We start from the raw sequence: 15,674 nt of genomic DNA, 5'->3' as shown, positions 1-15,674 counted from the left end.
CACGTTTGAGAAGCTGAGATGAGAGAATTTCGACTAATCGTTTCAGCTCTTCTGAAAACTTCAACATAACAACGTACGTCCATGAAAACCTGAGTATGAACATGATCTGATAAGTATTACAGTTTAAATTTCACTGTGCTGCAACCTGCTGCTACATGTTGTTGTTCTATTATTACTTTATTTGTTAACATTGAGCTCAGCAGCCTGACGAAGAACAAACAAACTTGTCGTTGTGGTCGTAGGCGGCACAAAATTAATCTCCACATCTTATATTTACATGAGCTTAACTTTGAATGTTTCTGTCTTATGTCGATCTTAAACTTTATTATTAAACATTTTGTTTGTTTTATCAGCTAATTTTAGTTCAAGCCAAACTTTTTGCTGATCAGAGTTGCCGAGATAAACGTTCATGAACCGTTTTTAGTTGGTCTAACTGGGAAAATATTCGTACCTTTGACCTCAGAGTCTTCAGGTTTGACCTCTGACCCCTCTGTCTTGGCCTCTGCGGGTGACTTTGTTTCCTCTCCTCCTTCTGCGCTCTTCTTCTCGCTCTCTCCCTCCTCCTTCTCTCCTTCCTTCTCCTTCGTGCTCTCCGCCTCTCCGTTGCTGGGTTTGTCCGTCTCCATCGGCTCCTCCCCGTTCTTCTTCTTCTCCTCCTGCTGCTGCTGCTGCTGCTGCTGGTCAGCCGGCGGACTCTTCTCGTCATCGTCTGGGATGGCGATCACCTGGAGGAGACGTGGAGGTGAATTTCGTTACACACACACACAAAAAAAAGTTCAGAACCCAAAGATCCTACGCAGATTCAAATCATGTGAATGCATCGTGTCTTCACCTCGCCGCCTGCCTTTGCTGAGTCTTTGCCGTTCTTCTCTGCTTCGCCCTCCTTCTTCACCTCCTTCTCTGCCTCCTCGGTCTTTGAGGAGTCGTCAACTACAACAAACAAACACATTCATTCATTAGATTGTTTTTAACGTACTTTGTGACCTCATCCAAGATATTTTTTACCAGAAAGACGTCCTTATGCACAGTAACTGGCCAAGAAAAAACCTGAGTAGTGTGTGTGTGTGTGTGTGTGTGTGTGTGTGTGTGTGTGTGTGTGTGTGTGTGTGCGTTACCTGGAGCAGGGGTGTTGGGCTGTGTGTCGGCGGGGGTGCCGGTGGACGGGGTTTTTCCAGGAGATTCAGGCTGAGCGGCGGCGCGTTTGTTCTCCTCCAGCTCGGCCATCCAAGGCATCGACCACTGACCGTTCACATGTTCAAACTCCTGAACCTGCAAAACACAAAGAGTTTAAAGTCAGTTCAATATATCACAAAAAAAAACAACTTAAAGACACTCGGATTATATGGCTGAAATGTTATTTTTGACACATTCTACATGGAAATAGGGAACGATTGTTTTCATGTGTGATGCCTCCCTAAACGTAGAAGATTCGATGCATCAGTAGATTCACACTTGAATCTTTGTTTACAATGATTCTGCTATAAAAAGGCAGAGTAACACAGGCTGTAAACCGTCTAGTCTTCAAATGTGTTGAACGTTGTGATCGACTCTACAGCAGCAGAGACGCTTCCTGCTGCGCCGGGAGTTTATAATTGACTTTATAACAGGATGACTAACGATGATGAATAACGGCCTTAAAACACAATTCTTACAGGTAAAATATGAGACGCTGTTATAGGAGTTCATCACAGTGCAGCTGCTTTGCACGAGTGTTGGATTTTACTGTAACTTTCTCATCGTGAGTCGAGCGGCTCTAGAAAACAGTGAAAAACGCATCTCGCTGTTTTAATGTCCAGGTCTTTAAGTTGCTTCTTCTGTCTGACAAACAACACAAATCCCAGAGATATTTAATTTACTATGATATAAAACAGCAGAGAAAAGCAGCTGGAACCAGTGAATGTTTGACACTTTTAAACTTAAACTATTGAATGATTATCAATACTGATCAGCTGATAGATTGAACCACTAATCACAGACTCAAACAGACATACATTTATCACCAACTGCTTTTTTTTTTTTTTTTTTTTTTTTTTAGAGTCAAAGTTTCGTCTTTTACCTTCTTGCGAATAAGCGACATGACGCCGATGCGAGTGAGGACGTGTTGCCGGGACAACCCTTCCCTGGGAACGCCGTCCGCGAAGGTCTCGGCCCCGTCGGCTCCGGGTTCACAGAGGTGACGCATAAACAGAGAGACATACGCCCTGAGAGAGAGAGAGAGAGAGAGAGAGAGAGAGAGAGAGAGAGAGAGAGAACAGTAATCTTCCTTTAGTAAATCTGCATTTTTCAAACAATTCCTACTTAGATATGAATTTAATAGTTCAATAAACAAAATAAAGAACAAAACATGAATTAAACAGACTTACAGCTAAAGAAAGAAGTCAGAGGAAACAGTAAGAAAACATTTTTACAATTAAAAAAATGATTTAAATGACTTTTTAAGGCTTTTAAAGACCTGCTGACACTCTGAAATCTTCTATTTTTAAGTCTGAGGATTATTTTTTTCTTGTTTCTTACTTGAACTCCTTCTCAGATTTCCCTCGCAGGTCTCGGACCAGCCACTGGGTGGTGAAGGCATCTTGAGGAGGCATCCCATAACGCATCACTGCGTTCAGGAAAGCCTTCCTCTGCCGAGAGTTGAAACCCAACACCTGGGAGAGGGAGAGAGAGAGAGAGAGAGAGAGAGAGAGAGACGGCGGAGGATCAAACATCAGACTTTTTAAACACAGACAGTTTCAGTCATAAAACACGGAGCTGCCCGACGGTGCCGGGCGAGAGGCGAGCTGCTCACCTCGATGTTGCCTCCCACCCTGGCCAGCAGGGGGGGCAGCGGTTTGTCTTTGTCGTTCCTCAGGCCCTTCCTGTTCGGCCTGCGGGAGTTGGCTGCAGAGAAGAAACAGATGTGGTGATTAAACGGGTAATAACATTAAAATATTTGTATTTTATGATCCGGTTCAGTGTTAGAACTGCTTCATCCTGCATCATGTGACCTGTTCTTCTCCCTTCTTCATTTTATTTGCTGTTTTTAATGTTTCCTCAGTTCATCTTTCATATGCTCACACATATTTAAACCTCCAGCAGCACTTTTGCTCTCTCTGCCCCTAAACTGATGTTTGTAGTTTTATAAAATCTATTTAGTTGTTTTTGTTCATATTATTTCTATTTTGTCAACTCTTAATGATCATGCTTGTTTATTAATTAATGTTTTAATGTGAAGCACTTTTATATAAATCTGGACTTACTATATTACATCCAGATACAAAGTTAGAACACAAATATCACAGTTTCACAAAACAAAAATCACAATATAAACTAATTTATAAATCAAACGAGTGACTTTATGAAAGCTGACAATAATTCTGGCGCTGAAAACAAACAAAAAACCTTTAGATTTAGACTTTAGATCTGCTGAAACTCAGATGTTTTTACCTTCTGTCCGCTCGTCAAAGTCTTCGTCTCCCTCCTCAGACGCCACGGAGTAATCAGACTGGCCGTCGGACTGGTCATCCTGCCAATCAGCTTTGAGATAAAAAAAAACAAAACAAAAAAGGAAGATTATTAATCCATGTGACAATCTTCTTGGGTTACAGAACATCAAAGCAGGGCTGCAGGTTTTTATGAACTGAATGTGAGACTCATAAAAACTTCTTTATGAACTCGTGCGATGAAACTGACATTTCCTTCATATATATACATGTAAACACAAAAGAGTCATAAATCATCCTCTGTCTCACAAGCACACGTCACGTCTGTTGTTGTGTGACTTTGATGTGCGTGCAGGTATTTCCTGCTCCTGCTGACTGCAGGCCAACAGCTGAAATACATCAGGAACAGACGTGGCGGAGCCTCGCTACCTGCTGCACCCACTGTGTTTATGTCGCGTGTGTCAGCCATGTTTACTGAGGAGATTTCAAGTTGGATACTTTGGAAAACTTAACATTTTCCACTTTAACTATTACAAAAATAAGAGCTGTCTACATGTGTACAGTACATTTATTTTCATATGTGTGTGATCCATACAGCTTGCTGACATTAGCGTTGCCATGTTTGAAGTTGCAAAACACAAAGTTATGATTATGAAGGGCTTGTAAACGTAGGATAAATCAACTGGTACTGAATTAATTAACTAGATCATTTTAACTACAGAATCATTGAGATGCATTGATTGGATTTAATGTGCGGCAGAAGAATAAAGTTTTTCTTAATAATCCTAAAGTTTCAGTTGAGAAAGGATGGAAAAAGTGGCTAAATTCCTAAAATGTCAACATCCTAAATACAGTCTTTCCTCTCACCTCTGTCTTCTTGCGATCCGTCGTTGTAGTTGACCTGTTTGCGGATACGTTTGCCTTTGCCCAGGTTGCGAGCCAGATCCTCCTGCTGCTGCTCGTAATGGTGACGCAGCAGCTTCTCCCAGTAGTCCGGATCCACGCTCTCCTCCTGCTTGATGATCTCCCGCTGCACCTCCTCCTCCTGATGGGGCGGCAGAAAACAGGACGGTGAGGGGGAGGAGGAGAGAGGAGAAAGGAAACAGATGAAAAGGAGGTTCGACTTCGGTATTTTAATTTGTTAAGTGCTTGTGGGTCATGCTTCTTATTATAAAAACTCCATATTATCACTGATGTTTTTTTCTTTACTACTGCTAACTAGAGCTCAAGCAGCCTGTTGGAAAGTTTGCGAGAAGCAATCGCAGTGCAGTAACTCACCTCCTCCTCCTCGTCTTTGACCACGTACTGAGCGACCTTGAAGGAGCTCAGGTACTCGTTCATGCTCTGCAGCTCCGTGTCGTCTGTGGCGTCCTGGTTTCTGTCCAGCAGACGGTCGATGGCCTTGTCATCGTAGTGAATGATGCTGCTGTCCTCCTCTTTGTTCTCACCGGAACGCGCTTTCAACAAAAATCAGTTAAAAATTAGTTCAAATCTCAGCGTATTTGTGTGCACGTAATCGTCGGTCCGCCGAGGCTCGGTGTTTTTAGAATAAAACCCCCCTCCCCTCCCTCACCTTCCGCCTCGTCCTTGAAGAGCTCCTCTGTTCCGAACTTGAGAATGTCGTCCAGTTCCTGTTTGGACATGGAGCCAGTTTTGGATCCGAGACCGGGTCGGACAACCAAGTGAGTCAGCATCATCTTCTTCTTGGCAACCTAAGAAAGGAAAGATGGAGGGAAGCACAAAGACAAAGACACCTTGTAAATAAGCCTGGTGAGAAAACTACGAGTGTTTAACTATTGGGTTTTGTTGCACCTGCTCACCTGAGTAATTCTCTCCTCCACGGAGGCCTTGGTGACGAAGCGGTAGATCATCACCTTCCTGTTCTGGCCGATACGATGAGCTCTGCTGAAGGCCTGGACACACAAGAGGAGGAGGAGTTGACTAAACTAAAATCTTTTCAATAAAGCTGCACATTTAAGTATTTTTCTACACAAGTTAATAAAGCAGAATCAGCAGTAATCGTGCCGTACCTGGATGTCGTTGTGGGGATTCCAGTCAGAGTCGTAGATGATGACGGTGTCGGCGGTGGCCAGGTTGATACCGAGACCTCCGGCCCTCGTCGACAGCAGGAAGGCAAACTGCTGAGCGCCCGGAGCTGAAGGAACAAACCACAAACTGTTCAGATCATTTCTAGACTTATAGGAGTGTGAAAAAGTGGAAACTTTATGTCGTCTGTCTCACCATTGAAGCGGTCAATAGCTTCCTGTCTCATCCCTCCTGTGATCCCTCCATCAATCCTCTCGTACTTGTAGCCTTCGTTCTCCAGGAAGTCCTCCAGCAGGTCCAACATCTTGGTCATCTGCGGCAAAAACATAGAAGACAGTTGTTTAACGGTTGCTTTTCTGCCTGTTCTTACAGTTGGAATCCTTTAAAAGGCATTAATCCACCTCAATTTTATCTGATAGATTTCAGCCTCACTCTTCGTTCTCTACATCATATCAAAGCAGTTTCGAGTTACCGCTGATGCTAACCCAACATTTCCTACTGCTGCTGCTGCTTCATATTACAGAGTGTTTAACATTTCGACTGTTAACTAACGTTTTGTCAGCGACCACAGGACACAAAAATCATCAAAAATTTAATCTACAAAGCAACAGTCTCTTTTTTTTTGGATCATTTATAATTTTTGCGAGGGAGTGAATAGAAGGAGTCACAGTGAGCTATTAGATGAAGAGCTGCAGGCAACACGCAAAACACCCCAAACTTCTCAGCAGGTAACTAACTTCACTGCTGTTGTATGAAAAACTACTTGCAGTTGCAATTATTTCTGACTGACGTCTTTATTAAAAACACAACGCAGGTTTGTTTGGTTGCCTGTAAACAGATTCACCTGCTCATTTTCTGTTGTATTTCCGGTTGTCAGCAAATCAACCAGGACTGAAATCTTAAGCATTACAACTTTAAATTTAAAAAGATGCATGACTTTGGGTTTCAAGTTTAATCCATCTTGTTGTATTTCCTAACATTGCATTTTTTAAAAATGTACTTATTTTTTAAGTGGCAGGAAGAGTCTTTCCTCTGTTTCACCTTTTCCAACAGAAAGAAGTGTTCTTACTAATTTTACTACCTTATTTTTGCCATTTAAACTTCCATTTTTTGACTTTTTTTTGTTATCAAATGTTTTTATTTCCAAAGAAAAAACATAATAGAATTTGTTACAATAACAACACAAAATAACAATGTATAATAACATAATATATCCCACTATAACGTGAAGGGGGCAACAGATTTGAAACATTCCAGTTAAAGTCTGATACTAATGATGATCTGTCAAAACACAACTGACAATACGGCCCACAATTTTTTAGGGATTCTTCAAGCAATTAAGATAAACTAAAGTTGCATTCATTTTCTCAAATGAGCAGATTGAATACATATCTTCATAGTTATGATAATAAACTGTTAGACGATACTGATACCAGTCAACATAACAGTTAGGAGATTGCTTGAACATTTACTGTGGTGATACATATTCAATTAGTTTGCTGAAAAGTCTACATTTTGACTTTTTGATGATACTTTTATCCAGAATGATTGACAGAGTCAGAGCCAAAAGGAAATATTAATTTGACCCTAAATGACCACACAAAAGAGAAAAAGCAGGACATGAAAGAAATGGAGCTACTGACACCTATTAGAGGGATGATTTTGCTTAAACGTGTATTTTATAGTAACACCGTAAGAGTGCAGAGTGGAAGATGTGAAAGTGTTTTATGATTCAGTAAATTACAGTCGAGTCATGTCTCCGGTCTCTTACCTGAGAGAAAATGAGCACTCTGTGTCCTCCGTCCTTCAGCTTCCTCATCATCTTCTGCAGCAACAGCAGTTTCCCAGCAGCCTTTGTGAGAGACTGGCCGTCGTACATCCCGTTAGGCATCTTTGGAGCTTCCTGTTGGGAGTTACCGAACGAGCGTTAAGGTTTGGGAAATCTGAAATGACTGCAGATAACATTCGGCAAAAGGATGGAACCAAAAATAAGTAAAATTTTGGAAGAAATGTTTCCTAAAAAGACAAATCGACCTTGATTCAAACATTCCAGTTAAAGCATGAAAATATAGAATTTAAGTCAATTTCATGGCTTAAGTAATTGTAGAAAATGAGAATCATTTGGCCACACCGTAACGAGGGCATTTTCTAAATAGTAATAAAAAAAAATTCACATGAATCTGAAATAAAATAGTTTCTCCCTGATGTTCGGGGTCGTACCATAGCAGCCGCGGGGAAGAGGTAGGGGTGGTTGCAGCATTTCTTGAGGTCCATGACGACGTTGAGCAGAGAGACCTGGTTTCCTCCTCCTTTGGTGTTCAGAGCCTCAAAGTTTTTCGTCAGGATGAATTTGTAGTACTTCCTGCAAGCAGAAGACAGACACACATTTACCAGATTTTACTTCCTGCCTGGTCCTCCTCTGTCCAAACAGCATCCACGCTTCCATTTTCATCTTTTTATGCCGTCTCTTTATCCCTCCTCCTGACTCACTTCTGCATGGGGCTGAGCTCCACTCTGACAATGAGCTCGGTCTTTGAGGGCATGTGTTTGAAGACGTCGGCCTTCAGCCTCCTGAGCATGTGAGGACCCAGCATGTCGTGCAGCTTCTTGATCTGGTCCTCCTTTGCGATGTCTGCGAATTCCTCCAGGAAGCCTTCGAGGTTACTGCGGGCGGAGAGACGGACACGGACAGGTCAGTTACCGCGAGGTGAGGTATTAACATTACTCATCAACTTAAATCTCTTTGGACTGGTGCTTCAGTGTCCAGTTTGCTTCCTGATCTATAAATTATAAGGTTACACCTGAAGGAAAACCCTCCAGAAATCCTCTGAAACTGTCCTGCTATAGAAACATTTCATGTCCTACCTGAATCTCTCAGGTGTGAGGAAGTTGAGCAGGTGGAAAAGCTCCTCCAGGTTGTTCTGCAGAGGTGTTCCAGTCAGCAGCAGTTTGTGCTGAAGAGGGTAATTGTTCAACACCCGGAAAAACTACAGCAGAGGAAACACAAAGAGAGCAGCATGTTTACAACATCAATTCATGTTTATTACTTGATTCTATTTATTCCAGTTGTTTCCGAGAATCATAACCGACTGGTAATGATTCTTCAAATAATAGAGCTTAAAAGCAAAGTCTTGACCTCGATGAAGGCAGCTGACGAAATAATGTCCACTGTGATGAGAGTAGGTGTGATGAACTGTGGTTCATTTAATTTTTTAACTGCTGATTCTAACATGGAAAATAAGTCTTTAAAGTGCTCATAAGAAGAATGGAAAAACATTGAACATCTACAATTGAATCACAACCTCGATCGACTGATGAAAATCATGTGATTTGAATGAAAGCTCCATAACAGCTACTTAACTCTTTGTTCTGGGCATTGCCTTACTGTTTTTTTTTGGATACTTTTATAAATGTGGAACCTGAGGGATTTCCTTTTTTTTTGTTTGTTTCATGTTGCATTGTTTATTTTGTCTTGTTTTGCCTTTTATTTATATTTTGTCTAACTATATTTAATTCCTTTTTTGTAGAGAGTAGGAAGATCTGTACAGGTGCAGGTGATCACATGATGTGTCTTTAACAAAAGAGAGCAAACTGCTGTCATAAACGCTCTGATAAAGGCTTCATGTAGAAACACACAGCAGATTCGTCAGCCTATAGACTGTCTGTATTTCCCCAAAAACAGGAAGTCAGGAAGAATCACCTGTTGATCTTTTGGATAAAAGTGTGTGTGCGTGTTCATACCTTGGACTGGTTGTTTTTCAGCCTGTGGGCCTCATCCACCACCAAGCAGGCCCAGTCTATGGAGCCCAGGATGGCCATGTCGATGGTGATCAGCTCGTAGGAAGTCAGCAGGACGTGGAACTTAATCGACGAGTCTTTCTGTTTGTGATAAAATCACAGGAGACCTTAAACTCAAATCTCAAATGATCTATAATTCATCCAGACTTTCTTTATGTCTATAAACTGCATTCGTTCACCAGCCGTCCTCTCACCTTCATCCTGGACGCCTTCTTTCCTCCACGGATGGCGTTGTCCTCGAAGGAGAACTCGTTCTCTCTGATGACGGCTCTGCTGTCTTTGTCTCCGACGTACGTCACCACGTACATGTCGGGGGCCCACATCTCGAACTCTCGCTCCCAGTTGATGATGGTGGAGAGCGGGGCGCTGACCAGGAACGGCCCCTTGGAGTGACCCTGGAGGTGGAGAGAGAGGAAGTCGGTTCAGTATGTCGAATTAAATCGCTGGTCAGTAAACTGGATGTTTTATACATTAGTCAAAATTCAACCCTGTCATTTCAGAGATGCAGGAACCGAAGCTGTTTGTTTCATTTCAAACAGATGAGAGGAAAGAAGTTTGAAAGTAAAATCTCAGCCTTCGTTTGCTCGCTTTCTTTCCAAAATGAGATATTAGCCTTTTGGTGAAAGGGACACCTCATAATTCACTTTATGCTACCAAGTATTACTTTGCATAAATGATCATTTAAGTCTTTAGAAATACTTGATCCTAAATCACAATAAACTTCAGATGATTTTTTTTTTACGCTAAAATTACAGGAAAGGTCAGAAAAGTAGTTGAGTTCATTCTCAGTGTTTGTGCACTGGAGGCTTCAAGTTTCCACATCACACTTGTGTAAGTTGCATATGTAACATCTGCCTCTTGCATGTTACATTAAATACATTAGTTGTGCTTTAAATGGTCACTATGTCTCACAGCAAAATCTTTTAATATAGAATATAATTTTGTCAGTAATTTTACCTTTATTTAGTAGTTGTAAGGTGTACATATTTGTGTTATTTTCGTTATTTTATGCTGTTATATTTAATACTTGGCTACATAGTATCCAAGGTAACGATGCAGCTATAAAGCATCACCGGGGCAACAAGTCAGACCAGGTGAGTGTGTGACTATTAAACCTGTAAATAATAAAGTATAGCTGACCTGAGATAGACTTTATTACTAATTATAATAATATTGACATTCAGAGTGATTTGTGATCTTTGTGTAATCTGTAATATAGTGAGTTTTTGATCCTGGTCAAGGTTAGACCGTCGGCCCTGTAATTTGTTATTTAATGGTTATTAAGCTTCGTCACAGAAAACATTTATTAGTATTGTAAGTTTTCTTTGATTATGATTTTATTTATGTTAAATAGTTTTAATGAGACCGGGCTTGTATCCCCTCAGATCCCAAAGTGCTTGTAAGCAATAAACAGACATCATTGAATCGATATCGGAGCCATCTGAGTGTCTTTGTTGGAGTCCACCATCACCACCATCATCATCATCATCATCATCATCACAACACAACGCAGAGACTGTGGGCTGTCACTATTATCAGCCATATAAAACAAACTTAAAGGGGGCATTATAAACTGTGAGGCTAATATAGTCCCCCGTTACACATACTGGACCAGGATTGGCTCCAAACTAGTTGTGATGTCATAAATCACGCTCGTAGGAACATGTGTTAAACGTGAGCACTGAGAAACTTTCCCTCTTCAGCAGATGAGCGTGAAAACAAACTCTGCACGTACATCATTCTGCACAGAGACGCTCAAACAAGAAGCAAAACACATTTTTTGGAGGATTTAAACTACATGAAAAAAATAGTAAAATATAAATGAAGAGACGAGGAGTAAATGTGTGAGAATAAAATCCTTTAGTTCACTCTTGTGTTTATCTGAAGGCTAACTGATCCCCTGCTGCTCTGACAGGAAGTGCATTCTGGCCTCCCACCTTTAGGTGGCAGCAGCTGCACATGTGAACCGACTAAGTATTTACTGTTTAAGATCCAACTTAATGTCGTCAGATTTCACCTGACTTATACAAAATGGCTGGATGGCTACTGGCCAATAGGACGACAGCTCTCTATGGACAGCTACACTGTCACACAGGAGACATTACAGCTGAGCCAAAATGCTGTTAAATATGTTGAATTAATTAGTTTTTAACAAAATATGAGATAAATTTAATGAAGATCATGGAGAAGACAAAAAGTTAATCTCACTTCTATTTTATGTGCTGAGATAATGGTTTCCAACAAACCAGTATAGAAGAAGTATATCCAAAGCATGAATGTAACACACACACACACACACACACACTTACTACAAACAAACATAACACACCTCTTTATAGAGCGAGTAGAGGAAGACGGCGGTCTGGACCGTCTTTCCCAAACCCATCTCGTCGGCCAGGATGGTGTCGGTGCCCTGAGCCCAAGAGAACCGCAGCCAGTTCAGTCCCTCCAGCTGGTAGGGATGCAGCGTCCCGCCCGTGCTGTCCAGGTACTCCGGCTGACGCTCGAACTTGATGGTCGGCTGTGAAAACCGAAAAACAATCACGTTAATATTACTTGAAAAGCTCTTTAGTTTAGAGGTTCTAATCCAATGACAAGGTATTAAAAAGGTCAAAATAAGCAATAATAAGAGCAGAAACAGACAAAATACTGTCTATATTGGGCTTAAAAACATATTTGAATTTTGCACAAATGTCAATAATCGATACTGTGAACTTACATCTACCACAGGGTTCTCGGGAGGTCTGTCCGGCCGCTTCACTCGACCTTTCACCTTGATCTTCTTTCCAGGTTTTCCTTCCTCTCCCATCATCAGCTCTCTGGATGAAACACACATATACCCGGTTAGTGAAGCGGTTCGTGTCGGTCGATGGTGTACGTAGGTTCAAATCTGCATCGATGTGTTTTCCGTGTCTTTATCGTTACCTGTGGTTCCAGTACTGCACTTTGTAGACGTCGAACTCGGGTACGTCCATGTCCTCGGCCTCCCAGGTCGCCTGGTCGTACGGCAGCTCTCGCCACTTGATCAGGTAGTGGACGTTATTCTTTCTGTCCACGCTGCAAATAAGAGCAAAAACAACAAAAAAAAACACTGATTAATTTCATATTTAGATGAGTAAAGCATGACACTAGAGCTGCAACGATTAATCTATCAACAGAAAATCAATTGGCAACTATTTTGATAATCAATTAGTCGTTTTAATCATTTTTTAAGCATGTTTTCATACTTCTCTGTGTCATATGTGATAGTAAACTGAATATCTTTGGGTTTTGGTTGGGCAAACTAAAAGTCAATAACAGCCATTTTTCATCATCATTTTCTGACAATTTATAGACCAAATGAAAATAATCATTAGTTGCAGTTCTACATGACACTAATACCTACAATATTAGAAATACTTGCATCTGGTAGTTTTATGTGGAGCTTAGGATAAAAGCCTGCAATATGTTTCATGTTATGTTTTAAAAATGCACCATTCCTACTGTAAAACGTCCCTCCAAATGTGTCAAAAGTGGAATAAAATGTGGTTAATGAACAAAAATTGGTCTTAAAGGAAAGAATCTCCATTTGAAAATAGAAAGTAACTGGTAGAAATGTTTTAATTTTTATTTTATTTGAAATTAAAAAGGTTTTCAACGATTCATTTTGGCCATTTTAATACGATGACTGGATTTTTAACTTAATTCGTCTTCGTGTAAATGCAGCCGATGTCTTGTAATCTTTAAAAAGGAAGTTTAACAACAACAGTACTGTGAGAAGCTCTGACTGTGTGCTGACCTGTGGTTGAGGATGCGGTGGATCATCAGCCACTCCATCTTGATTCCAAAGCGGAGGTATTTCTCCTCCAGCTGTGCGTACATGGGGTCCTTGTTCTTCCTCTTGACGCTCTTGTCTTCCTCTCCGTCGCCAAAGTCGATGGGCGGCGGCTCGTCCATGTCGTTCTTCCTCTGGTAGTTTCTGAACATCACCTGGCAGTGGAGCTCCAGCTGGAGAGGAGATGGAGGGAAGAAAGTTAGAGAGGAGATTTCTAATCTTTATATAAAACAATGTCAATAATGTGTTTTTTGAAACATACCTGCAGCTCTGTGACCCAGGAGCAGTGCCAGTATGACATGTTGGACCATTTGGCGAAGAACTCCCTCTCCGGCCGCCCTGCCAGCGGGGCGGGGTCGGGGGCGTCAGCCGGGAGGTCTGGGGGACGGGGAACGGGTGTAGGGGGAGGAGGTTCGCCCCACTGCCACGTCAGGATCTTCTGGACTTTCCCCTTCATGGGGGGACACTGGAGGGAGGGAGAGAAAAATTATTATAGCATCCGTCCTTTTCTTATCACATCAGGTTCTCTGAAAGTCTACTCAGACTCCTGGAATAATCAAAGGAGTAGTTTTGGTACTGTGTGCAAGACGTAACAGAACAAATGAAATTGCATCTTTTTTCCAATCAAAAATGTGAAGAATTCTCTGGTTCCAGCTTCTAAAATTTGATGATTTATTGTTTTTTTCTGCTTTATATATTTGTAAACTAAATATCTTTGGGTTTTGAACTGTTGGTCAGATAAAAACAAGACATTTAAAGATGTCACTTTGGGCTTATTCAGTCTACAACGAAATAAAAACTACAGAAAAATAATAAAATCTTCACACTGGAGGAGCTGGCGAGAGCGAATGTTTGCTGTAATTTATGAATTTTCAAAAAATGTGTTTTCTGTCAATCAACTATTTAAAGATCTGAATATTATCTAATGGTTAGTTGCAACTTCCATTTCCCAAAGTTTCTCTGGTTACATAGAGGAATCTCTGAACGTGCCTCTGCTTTAGTTGCTTGAGCTGGTTGGGGAATTTTTAACCACTAATCGAGCCACGCTGACCTAAACAAGCACAGAAACATCCACTTCATCAATAATAAACCTTTTCCAATCCAGTTACGCTGAGCAGAATGAGAAGAAACATCCAGCGGGATCAATGAAAAACCTCCAGCAGATCACATCCCTGACTATCGGCAGACTCACCAGGCAGCGGGGGCAGATCCACTCTCCGTTGGGGATCTCGGGGAGCGGCGGGTTGAGGCAGTGGATGTGGTAGGACGAGGGGCACGAGTCGCAGCACAGGAGCTCCCCTCCGTCCTTACACACCCTGCAGAACTCCATGTGGTGGTCGTCTTCCTCCATCTCGCCCACCTCCCCGTTGTCCTCCTCGCCTTCTGAGCCCTCCTCTCTGGCCTCCCACTGGATGCCCTCCTTCTCCTGAAAAAATGAGGAAATTCAGGTCTTTTATTCATTAACTTTCTAAAAACACAAATGTTCTTGCTGTTCCTGTTTCAATTTTTAAGAAAAAACTCTTGATTTGAAGGCTTTGTTTTTGTTTGTCCAATTCCATATTACACTGTACACTAAATATCATAGTAAACTAAGGATGTGACAGTTTGTGTATTCGTCCCAAACCGTTCGGTACGCAACTTCCCTCAGTTTAGCATCTCCCGTGATCCAAACAATTACTGTCAAAATAGTTTAATATTCCACTTACATTTTGGCAGTGCACCACTTAGCTGTAGCATGCTCATGGGTGTATGCTAGCCCGGTTACCCTGGTTACCAATGCTCATGTAGTGTGACAAACGAGAGACCCAAGCTAGCACGATTGACAGCCCAAGTGCAACACTAAAAGATGCGCCGTTATCCCCGCATTTAAACAATATTGCATCTTCCCCCTCCGCCTTTGAGTAAAACCGTTTGGTATGACTTATAAACCAGTAAGAACCAGTTCTGAGTGACCGTAAATCATCACAGCTGTCAGGTGCAGGTGTCCTGACTCCTTGCAAGAAACAGAAAAGTTGTTTCTCTTTTCCACTGCACAACTAAAGTGTTTCAGTAATAGTTACAGACATGTTATTTTCATATTTATTGTCCATAGAAGCTTCTCAAACTACACCTGCAGCATGATCCACATCTCCACAGTTGCTCCGTGTGTGTTTGGCACCTTCCAAACAAATCATTACTTTGGTAATAAGTTGTTAAATATTCCAGCGGAGCATCAGAGCAGCTTTAGAACATTCAGCATTTGGATCAATGGCAGATAAGTGGATGATGCTGCAGGAGAAGTCTGAGAAATCTCTACGGACGTTTTAAAACCTTTTTCATGACTGTGGGTTTTTTGTTGTTGAATCTAAGCCGACTGCAGCTGCTATCCACCACATGAGAGGAAAAAAAAAAAAAAAAAAAAAACTTACGCAGTGCGGACAGCTCCAGGTGCCCTCAGGTGCCTTCTCCATGTCAGGGTCCAGGCAGACCATATGGTACGCTCTGGGACAGGTGTCACACAGGATGATCTCTCCACCCTGCTGACAAACCTCGCAGTAGTCCTGGTGGTCCGTCTCATAGCCGTCCCCGTCCTCTGCTTCTGGTGAAAAGAAGCA

The 15,674-nt window shown here is 41.7% G+C and overlaps 1 protein-coding gene across 3 annotated transcripts in view; it reads right to left on the bottom strand.

The window, feature by feature from the left end:
• Nucleotides 1–15,674, bottom strand: part of chd4a (chromodomain helicase DNA binding protein 4a) — a 31,288-nt gene that overhangs the window by 3,027 nt on the left and 12,587 nt on the right. For 2 of the 3 annotated variants that reach the window (XM_042435291.1, XM_042435292.1), the window contains exons 9-34: nt 15,489–15,658; nt 14,273–14,506; nt 13,343–13,546; nt 13,045–13,253; nt 12,192–12,323; nt 11,986–12,085; nt 11,596–11,787; nt 9,461–9,661; nt 9,210–9,347; nt 8,334–8,455; nt 7,959–8,132; nt 7,689–7,830; nt 7,240–7,371; nt 5,664–5,781; nt 5,453–5,577; nt 5,243–5,335; nt 4,996–5,134; nt 4,701–4,879; nt 4,290–4,467; nt 3,427–3,516; nt 2,789–2,880; nt 2,515–2,648; nt 2,057–2,201; nt 1,116–1,269; nt 833–930; nt 452–725 (exon numbers count right to left, since the gene is read on the bottom strand). In XM_042435291.1, the coding sequence (XP_042291225.1) occupies nt 452–725; nt 833–930; nt 1,116–1,269; nt 2,057–2,201; nt 2,515–2,648; nt 2,789–2,880; nt 3,427–3,516; nt 4,290–4,467; nt 4,701–4,879; nt 4,996–5,134; nt 5,243–5,335; nt 5,453–5,577; nt 5,664–5,781; nt 7,240–7,371; nt 7,689–7,830; nt 7,959–8,132; nt 8,334–8,455; nt 9,210–9,347; nt 9,461–9,661; nt 11,596–11,787; nt 11,986–12,085; nt 12,192–12,323; nt 13,045–13,253; nt 13,343–13,546; nt 14,273–14,506; nt 15,489–15,658 (3,969 nt within the window). The remainder of the gene's footprint in view (nt 1–451; nt 726–832; nt 931–1,115; nt 1,270–2,056; nt 2,202–2,514; nt 2,649–2,788; nt 2,881–3,426; nt 3,517–4,289; nt 4,468–4,700; nt 4,880–4,995; nt 5,135–5,242; nt 5,336–5,452; nt 5,578–5,663; nt 5,782–7,239; nt 7,372–7,688; nt 7,831–7,958; nt 8,133–8,333; nt 8,456–9,209; nt 9,348–9,460; nt 9,662–11,595; nt 11,788–11,985; nt 12,086–12,191; nt 12,324–13,044; nt 13,254–13,342; nt 13,547–14,272; nt 14,507–15,488; nt 15,659–15,674) is intronic. The other variant, XM_042435293.1, reaches the window with a different exon arrangement.

This window comes from Thunnus maccoyii, chromosome 15 (genome assembly GCF_910596095.1).
Source record: "Thunnus maccoyii chromosome 15, fThuMac1.1, whole genome shotgun sequence".
NCBI classification, from domain to species: domain Eukaryota; kingdom Metazoa; phylum Chordata; class Actinopteri; order Scombriformes; family Scombridae; genus Thunnus; species Thunnus maccoyii.
This window is presented reverse-complemented; position numbering and strand designations above follow the sequence as displayed.